Below are 24,428 nucleotides of genomic sequence, written 5' to 3'. Positions count from 1 at the left end.
CAAAGGCTACTCGGGGCCTACCCAGGGGTGTGTCCACCCAGGCACCACAGCCTAGATGGGAGAGCAGGGCAGAGGGCTATAGGGGAAAGCAGGGAAGCCAAAGTCAGAAGTGAGGGTGCTAAAGACAGGGTTGTTCTATCTGTGCTGTCCTTTTCCTACGGTTGTACAAAGGACAGAGGAAATAAATCAGACAAGGAGCCCTGTGCCAAACAGGGATTTAGAAGTTCTTGCTTCAATAAGAAAGCAAAAAAGAGAGAAATCAAAATAGAAATAAATGGGGCACTATTTGGCTCAGTCCATGGAGCATGTGACTGTTGATCTCGGGCTTGTGAGTTTGAGCCTCATATTGGGTGTAGAGATTGCTTAAATAAAGAAATAAAACTAAAAAAAAAAAAAAAAAGTAGAACTAAATGACAGAAAATGGATGTAAGAGAGTCAGAAAACCCAGGGCCTAACCTGAGATTTTGGGAGAGCTTCTCACTCATGGCTTCTGGTTCACATCAGTTCTCTTGATGCTAACGAGTGTGTGGCCTTGGGCAGACACATAGCCCCTCTGACCGCCAGGAAGGGAATGGGCCAGGAGAAGCGACCTCCACAGTCCCTTCTGGTTCCAACACTCTGGGATGTTCTATGACTATCTTGGAATAAAGGCAAATGCGGCCCCACCACAATTGCTGTGCCACACAGGCATTTCCTCACTGGAGACTCGTGGGCAGATCCTGCGACTCTGAGCAAAAGGCCTGCCACCAAGGGCATCTTGTGGATTCCCATGTTTCCCTGGACTCAGTAAAAAAATGCCAATGCCAAGGGATGCCTGGGTAGCTCAGGTACTCAAGTGTCTGACTCTTGATTTTGGCTCAGGTCATGATTGTGGGGTTGTGAGACCAAGTCCTGTATTGGGCTCTGTACTCTTAGCACAGAGTCTGCTTAAGATTCTCTCTCTCTCCCTCTGCCCTTCACCCTGCTTACGCACACATCCACACATCCACACACACACACATACATACTATCTCTCAAATAAATAAATAAATAAAATCTTAAAAAAAAATAATGCCAGTGCCAAGTTCTGTGTCACACTTTCCAGGTCCCCACATTTGAATCCCCAACACTTGAAATCCTAATGTTACTTCTATGAGGTAGTTTTTACCATCTACCCTCTAAGATGCATAAGGTGAACAGAGTGAAGAGCCTTCCCCCACGCCAGAGAGAGATTAATAGTAAATGACAGTGACAGATGGATGATAAGATTGTCCTAGTTCTCCCCATTTCTCTCTGAACCATGTCCTATACTATGTGACTCTGCAGATCCTTCCACCAAAAGGGGAGTCTATCTGTCCATCCCTTGGATTCTTTGGCAGGCCCAAAGAATTCTGTAGAAGGGATGGTGGGAGTTCCTAACCCAAACATCAAGAGATCTTGTGTGTTTCCTCCAGAATCTCTTGGATCTCTCTGCCTCTGCCATGAGAACAAGGGCCAGGCTGGAGTGACAGGGAGCATGGGGAGGAAAGCCAAGGAACCTGGTTATTCCAGCAGATTGTGGCTATGCCCATATGTGTGAGAGTGCATGGCCAAGACCAGCAGAGTCCTCTGGCCGCCCACAGTTGCCTACAGGTGCAGGAGTGAGTGAACCTGGATAAGCCCAGCTCACACCAGCATCACCCAGCCAATGTGTGAGCAATAAGAAATGACTGTCTTTAAGGCCCTGAGTTCTGGGTGGCTTGTTATATGGCATGACCAATGCAAATGCTGACTGATACATGGACACTCAGTCATGTTTTCTGACTTGCCTCGCAGGCTTGCCCCATACCCTTCAGCTGCCAATTTGCTGTCCACCACCACCCTCCCACAAGACCTTGCAGGCCCTTACCCATAGTCCTTGGGGTAAGCGACACCCAGAAGAACAGGTCCAGCTGCTTGCCACTCACAGGGCTGCAGTTGGAAATATTGACCCAGAAGCTGTGGTGGTGGAAGCTTGGCTTGGGGAGCACCTCGTCCTCCAGGCTGAAGATCTCCTCTGCCTTGCTCCGCTGCTCCTGGATGATCATGAATGCACGTCCTGTCTGGCAGACAACGCCGGTCCTCTCCTTGAGGAAGGTCAGGCAGGCCACCTGGTTGCTGGGCACACTGATGTTCCAAGACACGGACGTGAGGGATGGCAGTCCCCGGTCCCAGTTAGGGCTCCTCAGGTAGACCTTGCCTTTTGTGTCTGGGGTCACTGTGAAAATACCTTCCTCTGCAGGAAAGGGGAGAGAATCCACACAAGATGTTTCACTGAATCAAAATTGATGTTAATCTGTCTAGACTTTTTCTAGAGTTTTCTGCAATGACAGAAAAGTTATTCACAGGCTCACCCCATTTTATTAGGCTTTCTGCCTCCTCCCCCCAAATTGGAGATTTGTGGCAACCCTACATTGAGCAAGTCTATGGCACTATCTTTCCAATAGCATTTGCCACTTTGTGTCTCTATGTCACATTGTGGTGATTCTTGTGACATTTCAAACTTTTTCATTATTGTATTTGTTATGGTGATCTGTGATTGGTGATTGTAACTTGCTGAAAGTTCAGATGATGGTTAGCATTTTTTAGTAAGGAAGTTATTTTTTCTTTCTTTAAAAGACTTTATTTTTAAGTAATCTTTACACCCAATGTGGGGCTTGACCTTACAACCCCGAGATCAAGAGTTGCACACTCTACCAAGTGAGTGAGCCATGCAACCTGGCAATAAAGAATTTTAAAATTAAGGCATGTACGTTGTTTTTTTAGACAGTGCTATCGCACACTTACTAGACTACAATGTGGTATAAATAGAACTTTTATAGGCACTGGGAAACCAAAAAACTCATTTTGCTTGCTTTATTGAGGTCTGGAACCCAACCCACAATATCTCCTGGGTGCCTGTATCTGCACTGTCCATCCAAGCACGTAACCATCACCACATGTGTTTGTAGAAGACCCAAAGTGTGCTCGATGTGACCGAGGAGCTGAATTTTTTTATTTTGCTATTAATTTAAATATAAATTGCAACACAGAGCCCGTGACTATTCATCAGCCCAAAGATTAGAGTCTCCGGTGAGGTGTTCAGGTTTTTTGAACAAAACCAACCAACCAGACAACAATAATAAAACCCCAGGCTAGTTGGCTAAACTGCAGGTTATCTCTAAAAGCTTCCTTTCAGAAACACCCTCCATGCTTAGAGTCACACTACGCTCTGCTCCATGGTGGGACTGGTACAGAGGGATTTCTATGTCCGAGATCAAACCACTTCTGGTTCTGGGAAGAATGGTAGAAATGCAAAGCTGAAGGCCTCCGACAGACATGTCAGCTGACCTTCAGGTGAGATGAAACTCCAACATTCCGCACTGAGGAGGGTATATCTCGTTCTCTAAGTCTCCCCAGAAGGAGTTTCTCAGGGAGCTGTGGGGACATCAGGCAGCCTGGACTGACCTTAATCTTATGGCCAAAGATTCTTCTCCCTTCCCACTCAGGTCTCTGGGAACAAAGTATGAAGTAAACCTCAGATAAAAGTCTTGGTCAATTTTTTTTTTTAAGAATATATTTACTTATTTGACAGAGAGAGAGAGAGAGACGCAGCGAGAGAGGGAACACAAGCAGGAGGAGTGGGAGAGGGAGAAACAGGCTTCCTGCTGAGCTGGGAGCCTGATTCGGGGCTCGATCCCAGGACCCTGGAATCATGACCTGAGCCAAAGGCAGATGCTTAACTACTGAGCCACCCAGGCGCCCCAGTCTTGGTCAATTTTTAAATGGTCTCTGACTTTGAGCCATTTGTAATGGCGACTGTGACTTTGAAAACCAACCACGGGGAGCTCACTGTTGCAAGGGATTTAAACCCCACTCACTGCCCAGCACCCTGAAGATCAAACACTAGCCTTGTGGGAGGGGTTGTGCCCTGTGCTGTGAACAGGACCCTGGTGCTCTGGAGACCCATCTCTCCCCAGCCTGCCTTCCTCTGTGCACTCCACGTCACATTCCAGATTGTCGAAGCCGACTCACAAAAATGCCTGGGTAAGGATTTTCATGCTCCCACCTTAAACATCCAGGAGTCAGGAATATCTACTTAGCTCTCCTCTAAGCCCCTGCCTGCTTCCAAAAGAGGCTTGAATTTGATTATTTGTTCTGCTGCCTGCCAATGGTCATCTCCCACGGTCAGAGCCTTATTTCTAACTCCTGGGATTTTCCACACTAGGTGAATGGCGGAGTCCAGCTGAGGTCACACTACCTTCCAGATTTCTGGTGAGAGGACCCGCCCACCCAGCTCTCCCAATTCTTCAAGCTGACAACTTAATGGTGGACGATCCCAGAAGCAAAATGAGAGGGATGCCCAACCAAGAAATGGTCAGGGAGATGTGGCGAGAGAGGGAGACCTCCTTACCTTTGAAGTATGGTATGAAGGACACGGTCAGACCCTGCCTGGCGGCCTCTCGTTGAACGTTGGGGGCAAAGGTGCGGAGGGTCACTGAGATGTTCTGCTTCACCTGGATCTTCTCGATGGAGCCTCCAGGGCAGAAGGAGCCAAAGTAAAGGTCCTGGCCGGGGACGGCGCTGGCCACCAGGTAGCCAAAGCTTGTGTTGCAGACCTTCTCCTGAGTGTGCTGTTGGAGCTTCTGGGCAGGTACCAGCGCGAGGCTCAGCCTGTTCTTGGGGACCAGCAGCTTCCAGGAGAAGTCGTGCAGCTGAACAGGCAGCTGGAGGATGTCCCCAGGCACCTGGAGGGATTGGGACCTCCTGTGGCAGTACCGGGGGTCCGTGCAGCCTGGAAAATAGGGGCTCGTGGTACCAGGAGGGGAGGGGACCAGCCGTGTGACCTCCTCAGCTGTAGAGACTGCCCCAGGCTTTCTTGCTTTTCCCTTTGGTCTCTTCTCTCCCAGTCTGTCCCCAACTCCGGGCTCCCTGATACTCCTTTTCTAGCTTCCCCTTTCACCCTCTCAGGTTCTTATGCTGCCTGAATTGGCAGACCAACTTCTGGGGAGTACTGAGGGTTGAAAAGAAGTGTGTCAGCTTCTCTTCTGAGGCTGAGTCTCAGATGCTAAGTATGGGCTGGGCACAGGTTTTTTTTTCCCTCCGCCCTGCTTCCCAGCGTCCTTGACTGTGGGGAGGTAGCTTTGTGCAGTGGTCAGAGCAGGGGTGGGGTTGGGGGAGGTATCAGCTCGCAGCCCAGTTCTGCCACTTCCTAGTGGGCAGCCTGCCTCGAGTCTTGTGGCCTCAGCTGTTGCATCTGTAGAAACTCTAAGGCCATCCATGTTGGAGGTCACGCAGCCCAGCGGGAAGGGGACTAGCAGTTTTCCTGCACTTCATTCATCAAACGTTTAGTACGTGACTAATACATGTCTAGCACTGCCAGGGGCTCGAGGGACCAAAAAACAAACAAACAAACAAACAAACAAACAAAAAACCAGAACAAGCCACAATGTTTGACCTCAAGACTCTCAGTCTCAAGCAAGAGGAGACAAGTACACAATGAGTGTGGAGGCAGGGTTGCGGGGAGTGGAGGATGGGGAGGCTACATGGAGGAGGGGATCTCAGGAGAGATGCTGGAAGGCTGGGCAGAGGACACAAGCATGAACTTTGGGGTGCAAGGCACTTCTGAAGGATGCCCATTCCCACTGAGCCTCTGGTCCTGGAAGGGCACATTTTCACCTCACCATCTGCTGCCTGCCCGTTGCTCACTCTGCACCGTGATGGTGGGGGGGCATCTCTGATCTTACTATTTACAGCCTACCCAGTGGACCCCACTAAGAAGATGGGGGAGCAGGGAAAGTTGCCCCAGCCCCGGGTAGGGGAATCATGCTATCCCAGGGGGACGTACTTATGGTTTTCTCCCCATTCATCCACAGGCGAGTCAGGTTATCACAGAGGAAGGAGATCTTGTGTTTGGAGCCGGACGTCAGGGTGAGGTTGGTGGTGCAGGTGCGGGACTCCAGACACACGAAGCAGCCGGGGACAAACTTGCGGCTAAGCTTAACGGGCCGCGGCTCGATGGTGAGCGACAGGGTTTGCTCGTTACTCAGGTCAACTAGGTAGATTTTATCTGAAACCATGAAGAGAAAAGAAGCCTGAGGCATGGATCAGCAGCCACTCCGTGAAGGGGCAAAAATTAACACAAAACCTCTCATGGCTGGGGAGCGTTGGAAACACGTTTTATAATTAAGAGAATATACAAGTGGACGCCTGGGTGGCTCAGTCAGTGAAGTGTCTGCCTCTGGCTCAGGTCTTGATCCCAGAGTCCTGGGATCAAGTCCCATGTCGGGCTCCATGCTCAGCGGGGGAGTCTGCTTCTCCTTCTCCCCTCCCGCCACCATTTGTGCTTATTCTTTCTCAAATAATAAAATCTTAAAAAAAAAAAAGTTCATACAAGAACTCTAGAAGAAATTTAAAAGGAAAAATAACCGACTGAATTTCTACCATCCATATTTAACCGTTTTTACTTCTTCAAATTCATTTTAGTCCTTGTTCATATGCATGATTTTCAACTGCTTAAAAGTATAGTATATATAATTTTATACTCAGCTTTTACTTTATTACTTTACACAGGTTTACTTATTTTTCCATACAGTTTTCATAGTCACGAGTCTTTGAAAATATCCAGTAATTTAGTGGCTGTGTGAGAGTTAACAAGTGAGATTTACGACTGTTTATTGAAACAGTCTCCTGTTATGAATAGTAATTAGCAACAGTATAGCATTAGCATGGGGATAGAAGATTCATAGATATTATATTTCTTCCAAAATAGTATTATTATTCACAGATATTATATCCATTGATATTATAATTTAGTCTTTAATAAATGCTGTACTTCAAATAAGTGAGAAAAAGACAAACCGTTCCTGGCTCAGCTAAACTATCTCTCCCATTAGTAAAAGAATTAGTAAAAGAATTAGTAAAATTAGACTGGTATTTCAAAGCAAGGAGAATATCCTTATAAATGTGGAGGTCAAACCCTAAAAGAAGAAAAATTTAAGTACCTGTCTGACAATAGGTACTGAAATATTGAAGGACAAGGGACACATTGGGGGAAAAATATTTGTCACACAGATGGATTAAGCAGTTCACAAAAAAGGGGAAACTGAAATGTTTACAAATTCAAAATATAAAGCATTCTTAGTATCATGTGCAGTATCACTTGTCATTGCAGAAAAGCAAATTAAAACACAGTGTAGAGGGACGCCTGGGTGGCTCAGCGGGTTAAGCTTCTGCCTTCGGCTCAAGGCATGGTCTCGGGGTCCTGGGATCAAGCCCTGCATCAGGGTTCTCTGTTCAATGGGGAGCCTGCTTCCTCCTCTCTCTCTGCTTGCATCTCTGCCTACTTGTGATCTCTCTCTCTGTCAAATAAATAAATAAAATCTTTAAAAAACAAAAACACAGTGTAGAGGGTGACATTGAAAGGCTGCATCCTTGGGACCCCAGCGGTATGACCGGGGAATACAAGCTCATGTTTGCACTGCAGCTCTGGAACTGTGGAAAACCAGACACCACATAATACAGGAAGGGTTAAATACTCTGTGGAACATTCATGGATGGAATGTTACCTAGCATTTAGAAAGAAAGAGGGAGATCTAGGGGCACCTCGGTGGCTCAGTCGGTTAAGCATCTTTGTTCGGTTCAGGTCTTGATCCCTGGGATGGAGCCTCACGTCAGGCTCCCTGCTCAATGGGGAGCCTGCTTCTCCTTCTCCCTCTCCATCTGCTGCTACTCCCTGCTTATACGCGCATGCATGAGCAAGCGCTCTCTCTCTCAAATAAATATATAAAATCTTAAAAAAAAAAGAGAGAGATCTAAATATACCAATCTAAGAACTTCCAAGATACAGTGTTGACTAAAACAGCAAGTGTAGAACAAATGTTGACTATGACACCACCCGATTATACAATCTCGGCATCAAAAGTAATCGCTATTTCTACGTGTATATACTTATGTATGGAAATGAAGAGAAACAAGATCTGGAGAGAAATGCAACAAATCCGTAACTGTGGTTACCCCAGGAAAGGAGCCAAGCGTGGGGCGCCACACACGATTTGGAATACCTCTTGCTTGCTGACCGAGCTTCTCTGGAGGGTGATCTGACCAGACTGCTTCCTGAGGAACCCATAACATCTACGTGTTCAACCTCTTCTCTTGGGTTGGTTGGATTCCCCCAGAGAAGAGCCCGCCATCCACCAAATCAAGGAAACTCACTCAGGGCTTCCCACGAAGGAAGCAGGATGGGGCCTGGAGTCCAGCCCATTAACCTTATTCAAGCTGCCTGTGTCCAGCACCTTTACCTTCAGTGCAACTGGGATCTTTGGTTCAAAAACTTCCCTACTCCAGGGAAGAAACTGGGAGGAGTATTCCTGGGCTGCTTGGTGGATCTGGGGCTGGAGTGGCTTCTCCCACTTTTCGCCCTCGTTCTGAAGGTGATGTGTTGCCAATTCCTGCCTTGGAAAGTTTCTTCTCGATGTCTCCCACTATGGGATTAGACTTTGCACTTTTGGGTCTGCCGAATCTGTCCCATGCTGGGAAACGTTAGAATATTGTTTCCTTTCTATGTATCATTTCCCTTGGAATTTATGCTTTTAGAAATGTTTTAAATGCCATGACAGTGTGGTTTGAGAAGGAAGCGAATCTCTCTTTAATGGGAAGCCCTCATTTTCCAATTAGTTGTCTGTTTTTCCCATCAGAAAGTGAATTTCAGGGATCTCCATAACCTGTGTATCTTGCACATGGTCGAGACCCCTTGATGTGTTACTTTGTTAATCCTCATGACGTGCTTGAGAAGGCGTGTGTCAGTCAGCTCCGGCTGTTATGCTGCAGTAACAAATGGTCCCCAAATCTGAAGGTTTAGAATAACCAAGATTCATTCTTCATTCCCCTTACATATCCATTGTGAGCTGGCTGTGGCATCAGAGCTTGTCTTTTTAGTTCTTCTTCTTCTTTTTTTTTTTTAAGATTTTATTTATTTGAGAGATAGAGCACACGCGCATGCACATGAGTGGGGGGAGGGGCAGAGGGAGAAGCAGGATCCCCGCTGAGCAGGGAGCCTGACCTGGGACTTGTTCCCAGGATCCTGGGATCAGGATGGGAGCTGAAGGCAGATGCTTAACCGACAGCCACCCAGGCATCCTGTGTCTTTTTAATTCTGAGATCTGGGCTGAAGGAGAAGGCTCTGTGACATATCAGTCTCCTGACAGAGTTTGAAAGGTGAACATAGGATGGGTGGTGAAGCTTCCGCTTGGAAGGGGCACACTTACTTCTGCTCATATTTCATTGGTAGAAGCAAACGCACGTGGCCAAGCCTGTAGCCAGTGGGGCAGCAAATCTAATCCTCCCCCAAAAGAGGGGGTGATGATTTGGGAATAAATATACAATCTAGAGTAGTAGGCTTCCTCACCCCTATTTGACAGACAGGGAAACAAACACCAGGAGATGGTGGGACTAAGATTACAAAGCCTGAGCTCTTTCTGACCTCTGTGGACCCCAGTTTCCTCTTCTCCAGCCAGTGGCTGGGCAGAGGAGACAAGAAACCATGGGAACCCTGGGCCTGGCTTCTCGAAACTCCTATATGGATGATGCCCCCTCTGAAAAAAATGTATCAACAGCCATCTGATCCCAAGATGAGAGCAAAGCTGTCCCTCGATATGCGTTAGAAATGCACCACATTGGGGGCACCTGGGTGGCTCAGTGGGTTAAGCCTCTGCCTTCGACTCAGGTCATGATCACAGGGTCCTGGGATCGAGTCCCGCATCGGGCTCTCTGCTCGGCAGGGAGCCTGTTTCCCCAACCCCTCTCTGCCTGCCTCTCTGCCTGCTTGTGATTTCTCTCTCTGTGTGTCAAATAAATAAATAAGATCTTTAAAAAAAAAAAAGAAATGCACCACATTTGTCACACTTGCTGTAGTTCAAGGACAGTTCTTCAAATATTGACCTGTTTTTACGGCCCCCATGTACTCCAGGACCTTTTCTTTGGGAAGTTCAAAATTTAGATTTGTTTAAGGTAATACTGCCTTAATCATGTCAATTTTTATAAACTACAAATCTGAAGCCTAGAAAGCTAATGTAACTTCTCCCAAGTCACATAGCTCACTAGTAGCATTCCGACTCCAAAACCCACTAACCACTGACTGTAGCTTTCCTTGACTTTTTTTGGTCACGTAACTTACATATAATAAAATGCACAGACCTTAAGTGCTCAGTGTGATGAGTTTTGTCAGCTTTCTATATTCATCGTATCTATCACCCAGAGCAAGATCTAGAACATTCCAATTATTCCAGCAAGTTCCTTTGTGCCCCTTTGTGGTCAATTCCGCTTGACTTCCAGTCTTGCCCCATGAAGGCCATCACTTTCTGATTTCTATCACTGCAGAGTTCACCTGTTCTGGAACTTCCTATGAACGGAATCATACGGTATGTGCTCCCTCCTGTGTGGCTTATTCCCCCTCAGGAAAATGTACTCAGTAGCTTTTTTTCCTCAGAAAAATGGATATCAGTCGCTTTTTCCTTGTCATCATGGAGTGGAGTTCCACAGAATGAATTTACCACACTTGTTTGTTCCTAGATTGATGGAGATTTAGGCTGTTTCCAACGACGAATAAAACTGCTGTATACATATTCTTCTATGGATCTTTGAATAGACTTCTGGTTTCATTTCTCTAGGGTAATTACCAAGGAGGAAAATTTCCGCCAGATTGTTCTCTCACGTGGTTGTACCTTGGTGCCCATCTGCCGACCGTGTGTCTGGGTTCCAGTGCCCCACGTTCTTGCCAACACTTGGTGTGGCCAGCCTTTCTTATTTTAGCCATTCTAGTGCATGTGGAATGGTCCTGTGGTTTTATGGTTCCTATTTCCTTTGAAAGTCACTGTAGAATGATCAAGGGAGAGTGATGAGACACCTCGCCCTTGAGCCAAAACAGAGAGTGGAGTTTGTTGAGGAAAATGATCCTGATTCTGGGGCAAGACAGGTCTTGCTCCGTGGGGGCACATATGGAGGACCCTGGCCTCCGTGCTCACACACCGCAGGGGTCCAGCTTTCCAGTTCTGCAAATACATCCCCTTTGTTAGTCACTTGATATGGCTTCTTTTCCACAGTTTTGGTTGGCTCTCGGGGTATACACAGTAAATTCCCACGCTGCCTAAGGCATGTGCTCATAGGTGGCTTCTGGGGTCTGGGCAGAAGGGAAGTTTGTGTCCCTCACCTGTCACAGGTGGGGTGGTTTAAAGGGAAATGTCACCATCCACATTCCTAAATCTATGGAAAGATAAGACAGATTTTACTCAGTGTCGCCTGTGTGCTCTGACAAGTGGCCTTATCCTACCCTCAGCAGAAGGAGCAGGAGAGGTGCGAATGTCACCAATTACAGCTGAAAAAGACCTCAGAGAGACTCCAAGCATTTGCTCAAGGCTAGGAACCTAATGGATTGTTTCCTGCGGCAAGAGAATCCCATATTGTCTCTACAACACGGTATACATTTCCTTCCTGTAATAAATACCTGGGCTGGAGATTTGAAAAGACACCTCCCCTCTGCCCCCATAAAAGGACAGTCTTTCACTATTTGATCCTTATTGACACTGGAAACCCTTGATGGGATTAGCTTATGGACTAAAGTTTTGAAAAGGCCTCTAATGACTTTTGTGGGGTTTGTAGATAGAAATTTCTCACTTTATTTATTTATTTATTTTTATTTATTATTTTTTTTAATAGAGTGTGTGTGTGTGCGTGAGTGTGCGTGAGGGGGGTGGGGAGGAGCAGAGGTAGAGGGAGAGAGAGAATCTTAAGCACCGAGCCAGCACAGGGCTCGATCTCACGACCCTGATAGCATGACCTGAGCTGAATCAAGAGCCGGATGTTTAACTGACGGAGCCACCCAGGCATCCCCGAGATTCCTTACTTTAAAATCAAAATGGGCTCCATGGGAATAAGAGGCCACCATACGGGTAAAATGTCAAATGTCAATTTGCCAGGACAAATGTCAGACTCACAGAGCTTGAGTTACCCAAAAAGACAAAAACAGGATGAAGTCAACGTTTTGTTAAGGGCTCCGGGTAGCTTCTGGGGGTCTGTAGGAAGAAGCCATATGGCTGCTTCCCCAACCAGCATTTACTCAGACTGGTTAATGGAAACCTACCGTGTAACAAGCTGGAAACTCCTGTTCATCTACCTTAGTTGAGTCACAATAACCCAGAAGCCCATGGGTTCTGAAGATACTCGTTTTTCTGGTATTTTCAGAGGAAGTGACCACACCTTCAAAAAGCTGGAGGGGGACGCATAAGGCAGCAGGTTTGCAGTCTGTCCGGGCTAACGGGAACCATATGGTTGGGCAGGTTACTATTCCCTGGTGGGACCGGTATCCCCAGGGCCATTGGACCTTGCAGAAATGATATAAAAAGAGGAACAGGCTGTAGGAGACAATAGAGACGTTGTTTCTCTACCGTGACTATGAGGATGAAAATCCAAGGGGGACAAAATTATTTTGTATATTTCTAGGAAGTGATGGGGCGCTAATACCAGGTATGACAGGGTAGTACGGTTGACCCTTGAACAGTGCGGGGTGAGGGGCGCCGACTCCCTCCCACAGTTGAAAGTGTCCATGTAACTTTTTACTCCCCCTGCAAACTTAACTACTAGTTAGGGTAGTTAACATAGCCGATTAACATGTATTTTGTATGTCATATGTATGAGGTACTGTATTCTTATAATAAAGTCAGCTAGAGAAAAGAAATTGTTATTGAGAAAATCATAAGGAGGGGCGTCTGGGTGGCTCAGTTGATTGGGTGTCTGCCTTCGGCTCGGGTCATGATCTTGGTGTTCTGGGATCAAGCCCCACGTTAGGCTCTCTGCTCAGTGGGAAGCCTGCTACTCTCTCCCCCTCTGTGCTCCTCTCCCTGCTCACGTCTGCTCCCTCTCTCTGTCCAATACATACAATCTTAAAAAAAAAAGAAAAGAAAAGAAAAGAAAAAATCATAAGGAAGAGAAAATCCTTTTATGGTATTATATTGTATTTATTGGAAAAAAAAAATCTGTGTATAAATGGACCCATGCAGTTCAAACCCATGTTGTTCAAGGGTCAGCTGTATTGTACTATTAAAAAAATGAAAAGTAAAGAAGAGAGTGTAGAATGGAACACTGAATAACAAGATTTGTTTGGTAGAGATGAACGTGAATCGAGCTCTTGAACCCAGCTGAGCTGTGTGCTTTGGACAGCCTAAGTGGTCAGTGCTCACAAACATGGCCACAGGGCCAGGGGGGCACTTGTCAGGCCCAGGGCAGCCCACATGCCTCATCCCACAGCATAGGATATCTGTGGCCAAGCCATAGAAAGACACCCCTGGAGGGCTCCTCCTAGTCTACTCTGGGTCTAGTTTGAGCCTATCTGATATATTTTTAAAATTATTGTTTTTTTATTTTTTAAAAAGATTTTATTTATTTACTTGATAGAGACACAGTGAGAGAGGGAACACAAGCAAGGGGAGTGGGAGAGGGAGAAGCAGGCTTCCCGCTGAGCAGGAGCCCAGGCACCTGCCTATCTGATATTCTTAAGCAAAGGAGAAACAGAGTAGGAGTGCCTGGGTGGCTCAGTCAGTGAAGTGTCTGCCTTAAAGACTTACAAAAGGCCTGGAATGTGCCAGAAACCGTGGTGAGTGTGGGAAGATGGAGGAATAAAACAGATTCCCGACTGGGAAGAACTTAGTGGGACCCGGATGTGCAGACAGATCGACATCACGGTGTGTGATGAATGCAAACCCCGCCCCCACAAGCGCACTTGGAGTCGTGCCTTTGGTTTGGACGGTTGTTTCTTCTGCTGGGGACAAAGGGGGACAATCAAGGGGCAAGGATCCCTGGCCTGGGCAGCAGGAGGGAGGCCTCCATGGGAGGACCAGCCGCAGGAGGTTTGCCTCCCTCCTCACTCTTGCAGGAAGGAAAGGCAGAGGCTCCTAACCGAGGCACTCAGTCTCCTGAAGCATCTCCCCGCCCCAAACCTTCTTCTTTCTCATTCCAAGGCCAAGAAAGAGCAGAAACAGCACACAGAGCCCCTGACGGTGGCAATGAGGGGGCACCAACCATCTGGGCCTCCCCAGTACGCTCCCCAGGCTCTGCCATGAGTGTCCTCCTGGAATTCCTGCCAACCTGCTGTGCATTTCCAGCCTTGAAGTCCTGGGAGTTTCCAGGACCTCCTGCAAACCTTTTCTGGGTTGTGGTCTGGTGAAAGCCGGTTTAACAATTTTATGAGTTGCAGAAACCAACTCAGCTTTTGTTCCAGGCAATGCAATAAATCGGCAGCCTTCCCCGCAGCGAAGATGATAAACAAATCCCTTGGTCTCCTAAACGCAAACCCACACCATCTCCAGATGTTTACATGGCTGTTTTCAACATCGGGATGATGCAGTTGTGATAGTGGAATCACAAAAATGTGTTGGCGGACACACATGCACACAGTGATGCCATCTATACGGTTATTGTAAATCAAAAGGCATCTTAGGTCATGCTGGGGCTGCAGCTTCCGGAAAAACCCAGAAGGTATTCCCCAGGCAGCATCCGCGGGGCAGCCCCTGCGGTGGGTCCCACACGGTGGCGTTCCAGATATTTATCAGCTCTACTGAAATAAACGTCATGTTGTCACTTAGCCATTTCTGTCTGGCTCCGTCTACTTCTCGGAAGTAAATACTGATCGAAACAAGGCCGAGAATCAGTGCTCGGGACAGAACTCCTCTTGAGCCCATGTCATGGCCTCAAGACCATCAGTCACACCCTTGGTCCTTCATAGACTCTAGCTGAAAGACAGGCCCCAGGAACAGCTACTCTGAACTCCTCTCGGACCTTTGGTTTCAATAACTACACTGCCCCCCATGGAGCCAAGTTCAAGGAGGCACTCGCCCTCAGGGGCTGACTTTGTACGTACACCACCCTGAGGGGGAGCACCTCCGTCTCAGAGGGGGTGCCTCCTTCTGTGTTGCATGCTGGGCACTTTGTCCTAGTCCTGGCCCTGATGCACCTTTTCTGGGTTCACGGCATCTCAGTAAATGTGTGTAAAGGGATGTGCAACCTCGTTCTCATCAACATAGCTGGGGTTCAGAGTGACCCAGAGCACGGGCTCTGGGTTCTGAAGTTTGCTCAGTTCCTGACAAGCTGCGTAATGTCGGGCTAGTTCTAAACGGTCTCTCAACCTCCTGTTTTTTCACATAACTGAGGATAACTCCTGCCTCCCCCATAAGGTTGTACTAAGGCTTAGCTGAGGCTAAGTGGCGTGCTTAGGTCAGAGCTCGGCACGGAGTGTGTGTGTGCATGGTACAGGGCACTTGGCCAGTTAAACAGGGTCCACCAGCCGACGGTCCTGGTGCCATTCTGATTCACATGGAGGGTCAAGACAGGTGATCTAGAAGGTAACCTTCTGGGGGTGCCTGGGGGGCTCAGTCAGTTAAGTCACTCAGGTCATGATCTCAGGGTCGTGAGATAGAGCCCCACATCAAGCTCTGTGCTGGGTGTGGAACCTGGTTAAGATTTTCTCTTTCCCCCGACCATCCCCCCACTGCTCATGCTCTCTCTCTCCAAAAAAAAAAAAAAAAAAGAAGAAAGAAAGAAAGTAAAAGTAACCTTCCAACCCCTTTGTTTAAAAAAATAGCCTGCAATTTCCCATTTGCTTCTTACTGTGTTGAAATGGAGTGCCATGCCAGGCATTCACCCATGAGCCTGATTTACTGCCCGGAAACACACTTCCTGAAACTCTTCTAAAGTCCAGAGTCCAAATGTGCCCAAAGCCACAGATGAAAAATAGGAAAGGGACCTCACGCCACGCAGACTATCCAGGAACGAAAGAAGGAGCTGGAGGAGGAGGGGGGAAGGAAATTAGGGCTCACTTACTGCTTTCATTTTGTGGATGTTGGACCAAAACTTGAAACTGCAGCCGGAGGACCCCTGGGTTTTGGGCATCTTGGTCACAGCCCTGCAGAGAGAGGTTGAAGTTCCCGGCCATGTTCCCGGGCTGCTTGTCCTCCAGCCTGAACACCTCAGGGTTGGTGGTGGAGCCCGGGATGTAGTACTCAACCCGCTCCTCCTTCTTCTCGCAGTTGGAGACATTGAAGTGAAGGAAGGAGACGCTCGCCCGCAGGTGCGCGGGGATGACAAACTGCCAAGTCATGAGCTCGTCCTCGGGGAAGCCATCTGGGTAGTTGGCAGACATCAGCGTTGCCGAACCTTCACCCTCAAACACAGATTCTATGATGCACAGTCCTGTTGGGAGTCGGACCCAAACGAGAACAGGAGGCGATTAGACCCTGTCCTAGACCCTAACCCCGCTGGAAAGGCAGCAGGGTAAGGAAGCTGTGAGAGCAACACTCAGGTCCTGAGCTCTGGGTGTGGTCTTATTCCCAGATAAGGATACGTCTGGGATGCATGACTAAATGTTGAAGGACCGACCCAGCAGAGGGAAAAATCAAAGCCCTAGTTTGTAGTGTCTGCCCATTTCCTTGTTGTGAATACTCTCACCATGGCTGATTTCAAGCCACCAACAGGATATGAATGTGGAGTTTGGAGCAGATGGGCAGTAGTTTGCTGTTGTATGGCATTTTGGCCACAGAGGTACAATCGATATCAATAATCTCAAGGGTATGGGTAACAGTCAAATGCAGCAAAATAATTAGGAGGCGATGAGTTTTGAGCATCTATTACCTTTGTTTCTAAACAAATTTATTCTCACTGTAAGTTTATACCATTTTATTTCTATGAATGGCTCCATTTAGCATCAGCTCACAAAATTCCTGAACGTTCAACCACCAGCTGTCATGAACGGGTGTGAACTGGCTCCAGCACACCAAGGATACAATTATGGGAACTGTGAAAGGGCTCGAAGATGGGACAAAGAAATCATCAATGGGGTAATCAAGGGAGGTCTGCAGATCCATCCCACTTCGTATTCCGAAAACAAACCTCATGGGCACAAAGGATCAAGGAAAGAGAGTGGCCACACAGTTTTCAGCCTGCGCCAAACTGACGGGCTGGGGGAGTGTGGAGTGGGGGGCGGCAGAGATGGAGGGCGCGCTTACGTTTTATAGAAGACCGGTTTGCAATGCTGAAGCCAGAGACGTTCCGGTTGTGGAACCAGGGCAAGTGCAAGGCCATTTTCACCCCTTCTTGCATTTTGATGCGGGACACCGTGCCGTTGCTGCAGAAGGTCCCAATCTTGACTGTGGTGGCATCAATGCGGCCGCTGATGGAGTGAGTGACTCCGTCTGGACAGCTCTCCCCGGGCCCAATCTGCCTCAGGCGAGGGATGGAGAACTGCAGCTCTAGACCAATGCTCTTGTGAGCTTTGACGTCCCAGACGAAGGTTCTGTTGAGCGTGGGCAGCATCGATGTTGAGGGCTGAAGCTGGACATCCCCAAACGGACAGGGGCCTGACATGCAGTCTGAAACACAGTCACAAAAGCAAGTTTGGTCACCAACAGGACCTCTCCAGACCCCTGGAGCAGATGCTGCCTGCCCTTGCCTTCCTCAACAGGCAGAGGCATGATCTCCTGGCTGTATAGGTGCTAGAGGGGAAGCTGGGGGGCTGCGGGGAACCTCCTTGGGCCAGAGAGCCTGAAGGGACCAACTGCATCTCCTCCCCTCCCAGGGTGGGTAGCAGCCCACAGCCAATCACTGTTCCCCAAGGTAGGGGTGAAAAACCCTCACCTCCTTGTTTCAAGGGACACAGCCTGGCAATGCCCACATCAGCCTGTGGCTACACTTCAGCTAAAATCACACTTCATTTACTTCCTCCCTTGGCTCTATGTTCTCACAGCTTCCTCGCTCCAAGGGCACCCTCTGGACAGATGACTAAAGAATCCCCGCATCAGGCTCTGCTTCCAGAGAACCAGACGCAAGATATCTCCTAAGTACTGTGTTTTCCAGACTTAGTAAGCCAGATGGGGGCCCTTTGCAATGGAACCTGGGCTCTGGGATACCCCACGTCCCCCTGGGTCTGAGATAGTCACAGTCTCACGGTTGTGAAGGCACAGTGCTGAGCTCACCCTTTTAAGACTGGTTTTTCCATCAATATACCGAGTACTCGGAACTTACAACCCCCTTCAGGGCTGGAACCCAGAGGCACAGTTATCATTCTGCCTCGGGGCTGTCATGCTGCTGTTTTACGACCAGTGCCGTTGAATTCTTTTTTTTTTTTTTTTTTTGACAGAGAGATTACAAGCAGGCAGAGAGGCAGGCAGAGAGAGAGGAGGAAGCAGGCTCCCCGAGAGAGCAGAGAGCCCGATGCGGGGCTCGATCCCAGGACTCCGAGATCATGACCTGAGCCGAAGGCAGCGGCTTAACCCACTGAGCCACCCAGGCGCCCCCCCCCTTTTTTTTAAACAGGCAAACAGCTAATGACATCCTTTGATTTATCTTGTTTCCTCAGCCTTTTAAAACGAAGCAAGAAACATTACTCTTAAGGAGAAAATGAGCCCGTAGAAGAAGTGATAGAAGCCAAGCAGAAAAGGGAGACTTTGCTGTGTCTGGTGCAGGGAATCCTAAAGGCACAGTGGCTTCTGGCTCTGGAACAGGAACTCTCTCTACCCCTCGTGCTGCTCCAGTGGGGTGTCTGAAAGGACCACCAATGCAAAGTGGGATCACAGGAGAATTTCAGAGCTGGCTAGGTCCTCCAAGGTCATTCCTGCCTGAACTCTCAGTTTTGCAAGGCGGTCCTGGAGTCTGGGTGACAAGCCTGTTTGCAGCGCACGCAATCCCAGGACGAAAGCCCAGGCTTGTGTTTGGTTCACCCGAGTTCTTGCCAACACATCGTGCTGCCTTACCCATGAAATGGGGTGAGATGATAAGGCAACGAAGGTAGCTAAAGCTAGATTTTGTGTGTGGGTAAAGATAGGAACTATTTTCAGGAGCTCACTGAAACTCCATTATATCAAGCCATCTCTGGGGCACCTGGATGGCTCAGTTGGTTAAGCATCTGCCTTCAGCTCAGGTCATGATCCCTGGGTCCCGGGATTGAGTCTCACGTCCGGGCTCCCAGGTCAGCAGGGAATCTGCTTCTCCCTCTGCCCCGCCCCCTGCTCATGCTTTCTCTCTCTTTTTTTTCTCACTCTCTCTCAAATGAATAAATAAAATCTCGAAAAAAAAAAAAAAAAAGCCACTCTTCTCAGGGTTTTCCAGCCACACCTCCAATGTGCCCAGGGCCACATGGATTGGCTCCTGCTGGGCTCTCATGGGATCTCTTAACCCTCTTTAGACAGTGAGGGTTTTGTGTTTTGTTTCATTTTGTTTTGTTATAGCGCCCTGGTACATTTTGATATTAGGTTTGTAAGAATCTTATTACATCAACTATGAAAATTCACCTTTCTGTGTTCTAGAACAGGGGTCACCAAATCACAGTTCATGGGACCAGCCCAGCCCAATCCTGGCCACCAAGCATAAACATGTGGGACATCACTGCCCATGTTTCCCTATTTGTGGTTATTTCCTCCTGTAACAGCAGAGCTCAAGTGGTTGGTTTGGAGACGATCTGAGATTTACTATCCAGCCTTTCTCGGAAAGGATTTGCCAGCCCTCCTCTGGAATGGTTTAAATATAAGAACTTATCTTCTCCTTAAAACTTTAAAGGATTCTCTATGAAACTGTGTCTAACTGACCCAAACCCTGCTTTCCTCCATCTTGGACATGGTTTCCAACCTCCTCCTTGGTTATTTATTTATTTAGATCTCCTAACTTCATAGGAGTCAATCTGGCTCATTGCATTTGTCCCCCAAATTAGTCCTTTTATTCAGATTTTCATACGTATTATCATAATGTTTTGCATAGCCTATTTTAGAAATCGTCTCTGTAAATGTCATTCAGTCAACATTTATCCTTTCAATGCTGTGTATCTGTGTATCTATATGTTCTCTTTCTTTTTTTTCCAGGGAATAGTCAGAAATTTGTCTATTTAATTAGTCTTTATAAAGAACAGTGCCTTAGCTTTAGTTATCAGATGTAGTTGGTTTTTTTTTTTAAAGATTTTATTTATTTGACAGAGAGAGAGAGAGAGAAAGAGAGATCACAAGTAGGCAGAGAGGCAGGCAGAGAGAGAGGGGGAGGTAGGCTCCCTACTGAGCAGAGAGCCCGATGCGGGGCTTGATCGCAGGACCCTGAGATCATGACCTGAGCTTAAGGCAGAGGCTTTAACCACTGAGCCACCCAGGCGCCCCTATCAGATGTAGGTTTTTTTTTTTTAATTTTTTAAATTTTTAAAAAAGATTTTATTTATTTATTTGAGAGACAGTGAGAGAGAGCATGAGTGAGGAGAAGGTTAGAGAGAGAAGCAGACTCCCCGTGGAGCTGGGAGCCCGATGCGGGATTCGATCCTGGGACTCCGGGATCATGACCTGAGCCAAAGGCAGTCAGTTGTCCAACCAACTGAGCCACCCAGGCGTCCCCAGATGTAGTTTTTTTTTTTTTTAAAGATTTTATTTGTTTATTTGACAGAGAGATCACAAGTAGACAGGCAGGCAGAGAGAGAGAGAGAGAGAGAGAGAGAAGCAGGCTCCCTGCTGAGCAGAGAGCCCGATGCGGGACTCGATCCCAGGACCCTGAGATCATGACCTGAGCTGAAGGCAGCGGCTTAACCCACTGAGCCACCCAGGCGCCCCCCAGATGTAGTTTTAAAGCTGCTGGTAAGTACTTTAATTTCTCTCTCTTTCTTTTTATAGATTTTATTTATTTGAGAGAGAGAGAGAATGAAAGAGAGAGAGAGCATGAATGGGGGAGGGTGGCAGAAGGAGAGGGAGAAGCAGGCTCCACACTGAGCAAGGAGCCTGCCACGGGGCTCCATCCCAGGACTCTAGGCTCAGACACTTAACTGACTGAGCCACCTAGGCGCCCTCCTTTCGGTTTTCTGAACTTCTTCCCAAGGTTTATTTTACTCCCTTTTCTTGCTTATCTATTGTCTGATTCATTTATTTTCAATGAAAAGCAAAATAAATTTTCTGAGTATGGCTTTGATTGGATCCCAAATCATGTTCTCCTCATTGTTACTACATCTAGGCTACTAGTTGGCATGCCCACCTTAAAGCAATTAGGAAATTCTACATTTAATTCTCTCTGCCTGGTGCTTATATCTTGTGTCAATCTCCCTCCCATCCCAAGTTCAAATGCTGAAGAATAACAAGAGTCCCACATAGCTGTAGTTTGTTACCTTGTGTGTCAAACATTTTTAGGCCATTAGTTTATCTCACCCTCAAAAGAGTCCTGCTGGTTGGTACATTGACTCTTATTTTATAGAAGAAAACACCAAGTCACAAAACAGTTAAGTGACTCAGTTAAAGCCACGTGGTGAGCTCACATGATAAGGAGCCTGAAGCTTGAAGCCAGACCCAGCTCCCTCAGCCTCAAAGCTGCTGTTTTCCCCACTGTGCCTCTTGGGCCCACCTCCCCAGCCTTATGTACCCAACTGTCCAATTTCTTTCCTTCCTTCCTCCCATCCCTCCCTCCTTTCTTTCCTTCCTCCCTCATTCCTTCTTTCCCTTCCTTCCTCCCTTCTTTCCTTTCTTTTAAGATTTTTACAGTAACCTCTATACCTAATGTGGGACTCGACCCTACAATCCCAAGATCAAGAGTCTTGAACTCCATCGATGGGCCACCCAGGGGTCCCTCCAATTTCTTTGCCTTCCCGCTCCCTTGCTTTCTGCTCCTTGTCAGCAAAATTTTAGCTTAGAATTTAATTAGTTTAAATTTGAATTAAATTAGCTTTCAAGCTTTAGTTCAAACGCTTTAAACTTAGCACATCTGCTGGAGCTTTCCAGACCTGAAGGAAGATCTATAGCTCTGTCAAGAAACAGTGTGGCACAATGCTCGGCAGAGCACTTGGGTTCTTGCCCTGCTGCTACTTAATAGCTATGCTATCTTAGGCAAGTCAGTGCCTTTGTGAGTTTCTCCTAGGGCTGTTTTGGAGCTTCAACAATGTAACCTGTGTAAAGGGTTGAGAACCACCAGCAGCCACATCACAGCTAAAAAGTGAGTTTCAGCATTAGAGGCATTTCCCCCATCCCAAAACAGGGGCAGGGAGGCCAAACATTGGTGAGTGTGTACTTACCGATATTCTTCTGGACCTCAATGACAAAGTGCTTCTCTGGGTCATGGCAGGTGAAGGAAAAGACCTCTTTTTCTCCAGATTTGATGGTCAATGAGGTTTTATGTTTTTTAGAACTACTGATGTAACAGGGCTTCAGCGGCAGGGGTCCCAGGGGTGAGGTCCCAGGCTTTATGAAAACCGTAATGCCACTTCCATGCGGCAGGGCAATCTCAGAAACTCCTGGAGGAGGAAAGAAAAACGGAGTGAGCAGGGTGATTTATTTAGGTCTCCCAAATTGCTGCTGTCCCCTTCCGTTGGTGCAGGAAGGATGCTCTCTTTGACACCTTTGTTCCCTTCCTCCAGGTCTGAGAAGGGGTGTATGGGGGGGTGATGTAACATGACAGTGCTGTCCTTACCAATGAGAAAGAAGATGCCGGTTGCTGATGGGGTGTTGACATGCGTCTCGTTTATGAATTTTTCTAAAACTTAAAAACACTAGACCACAGCCTAGATGTTTTGAGCAGTATGTGTTCATACCCCATCTGTGCAGCATTACATAGCAATCAGAGGAATTGCCACACCCGTCTCCATATTGACTGTAGACCAAAGTCCACGTACAGAAACTGTCTTCCTCTCTGGGGACGTATTTGTTTGCAAAGAGCTGCTGTCTCCCGACCCGAGTGCTTCACATGCCCAGTATATACACACACACAATAGTGGAGGCTAGGGAAAAATTTTTTTTAAAGATTTTATTTAATTATTTGAGAGAGAGAGAGAGAGAGTGCTTGCATGAGTAGGGGGGAGGGGCCGAGGGAGAGGGAGAAGCAGGCTCCCCCCTGAGCAGGGAGTCCCATGTGGGGCTCGATCCCAGGACTCTGAACTCATGACCTGAGCTGAAGACAGATGCTTAACCAATTGGGCCACCCAGGTGCCCCTAACAATGTATTTTTTAAAATCAACTTTATTGAGATATAATTTATATACATTAAAAAGGGCCCACTCATTTTAGGTGGTTTTTTTTTTTTTTCATTTTAAGTGTTGTAACAAACGTATGTACACATGACCACCACAACAGTCAAGGTATAAAAAATTTTCATCCCTTCTAAATGTTCCTTTAATGTCCCTTTACAGTCAACCTCGGCTTCTGGTCCCAGAGAACTCTCCATTGCCTGATCCAGACCTTCATTTAAACAGAATCCTACAGCATGTTCTCTTTTGTACCTGGTTACTTTGCTCAACATGTTTGGGAGTTTACTCCGTGTTTCCGCAGGGATTTATCATGTGTTTCTTTTTACTGTCTGTTGCCTGTATCAACTCCAGTTTATCTTGTTGAGGGACACACACTTGTTGAGGGACATTTGAGTGCTTTCCAGTTTTTTTTTTTTTTTAAAGATTCTATTTATTCATTTGACACAGAGAGAGAGAGGCAGAGAGAGCACAAGCAGCGGGAGAGGCAGAGGGAGAGGGAGATGCAGATTCCCCGGTGAGCAGGGAGCCGGAAGTGGGGCTCGATCCCAGGATCCTGGAATCATGACCTGAGCCAAAGGCAGATGCTTAACCATCTGAGCCACCCAGGTGCCCCAGCTTTCCAGTTTTTGACCAGCCACGTGTTTTCATTTGATCAAAACTGCTAGCTGCCATGAGAGTTTTGTGTGTTTTCCCTCCCACAGGAAGGTATGAGCGCACTGTGTTTCCTAGGCTAGCCGCTGTGTGTGATCACATGTTGGGACTTTTGTCAATTTCCTCTTGAACCTCTCCCCCACCTTGTTCACTCTGCTCTAGGCTGGCCAGCCAGCAGCTCTTTATACAGTAGTGGAAATTGAACCCTCAATCTGTGATAATAAACTGCAAATATTTTCTCCGTTTTATCAGGAAGACCTTTACCCTCTTTGAGCCTCTGTTCCTTCATTTGTAAAGTGAGGGGGTTGGGCTAGAATAATTCTACGTTTCTGGCCAGCTCCCAGTCTATGATCATCGGTACCTAAGGAAGAAGTGACTTTGCCACTTCGTCAGCATTCCTGACTCAGCCTGGCCGCGACACATGGCTTGGAACGCCGGTGCCCCAGCTCAGCTGCCTTCCCAACTTGGCTTTCAAGTTGGCTTAAGTTTGCATTTTTTGGAGCAAAATGTCTAATCTCGCCAACTTCAGCTTGTACCCCCGCCCTCTGGTTTGGTTACTGTGCTTGGGCCTCCTTTGTCGTCTTCTTGAACACACTAACCTCTTTCACATCCCCAGGGCCTTTGCACATGCTGGTCCTTCTTTCTTTCTTTCTTCTTTTTTTTTTTTCTTTTAAGATTTTATTTATTTATTTGACAGAGAGAGATCACAAGTAGGTAGATAGGCAGGCAGAGAGAGAGAGAGGAGAAAGCAGGCTCCCCGCTGAGCAGAGAGCCCGATGCGGGACTCGATCCC

General features: G+C 47.4%; 1 protein-coding gene across 2 annotated transcripts in view; it reads right to left on the bottom strand.

The window, feature by feature from the left end:
* CDCP1 (CUB domain containing protein 1) overlaps positions 1–24,428 on the bottom strand; it is a 57,481-nt gene that overhangs the window by 5,380 nt on the left and 27,673 nt on the right. For both annotated transcript variants that reach the window (XM_047696031.1, XM_047696041.1), the window contains exons 2-7: positions 22,037–22,255; positions 17,025–17,387; positions 15,844–16,212; positions 5,825–6,046; positions 4,391–4,771; positions 1,868–2,233 (exon numbers count right to left, since the gene is read on the bottom strand). In XM_047696031.1, coding sequence (XP_047551987.1) covers positions 1,868–2,233; positions 4,391–4,771; positions 5,825–6,046; positions 15,844–16,212; positions 17,025–17,387; positions 22,037–22,255 — 1,920 coding nt within the window. The remainder of the gene's footprint in view (positions 1–1,867; positions 2,234–4,390; positions 4,772–5,824; positions 6,047–15,843; positions 16,213–17,024; positions 17,388–22,036; positions 22,256–24,428) is intronic.

The sequence above is a fragment of the Lutra lutra genome, chromosome 1 (genome assembly GCF_902655055.1).
Source record: "Lutra lutra chromosome 1, mLutLut1.2, whole genome shotgun sequence".
Classification (NCBI taxonomy): domain Eukaryota; kingdom Metazoa; phylum Chordata; class Mammalia; order Carnivora; family Mustelidae; genus Lutra; species Lutra lutra.
The sequence above is the reverse complement of the archived record's forward strand: the minus strand, read 5'-3'. Positions and strand labels throughout refer to the sequence as shown.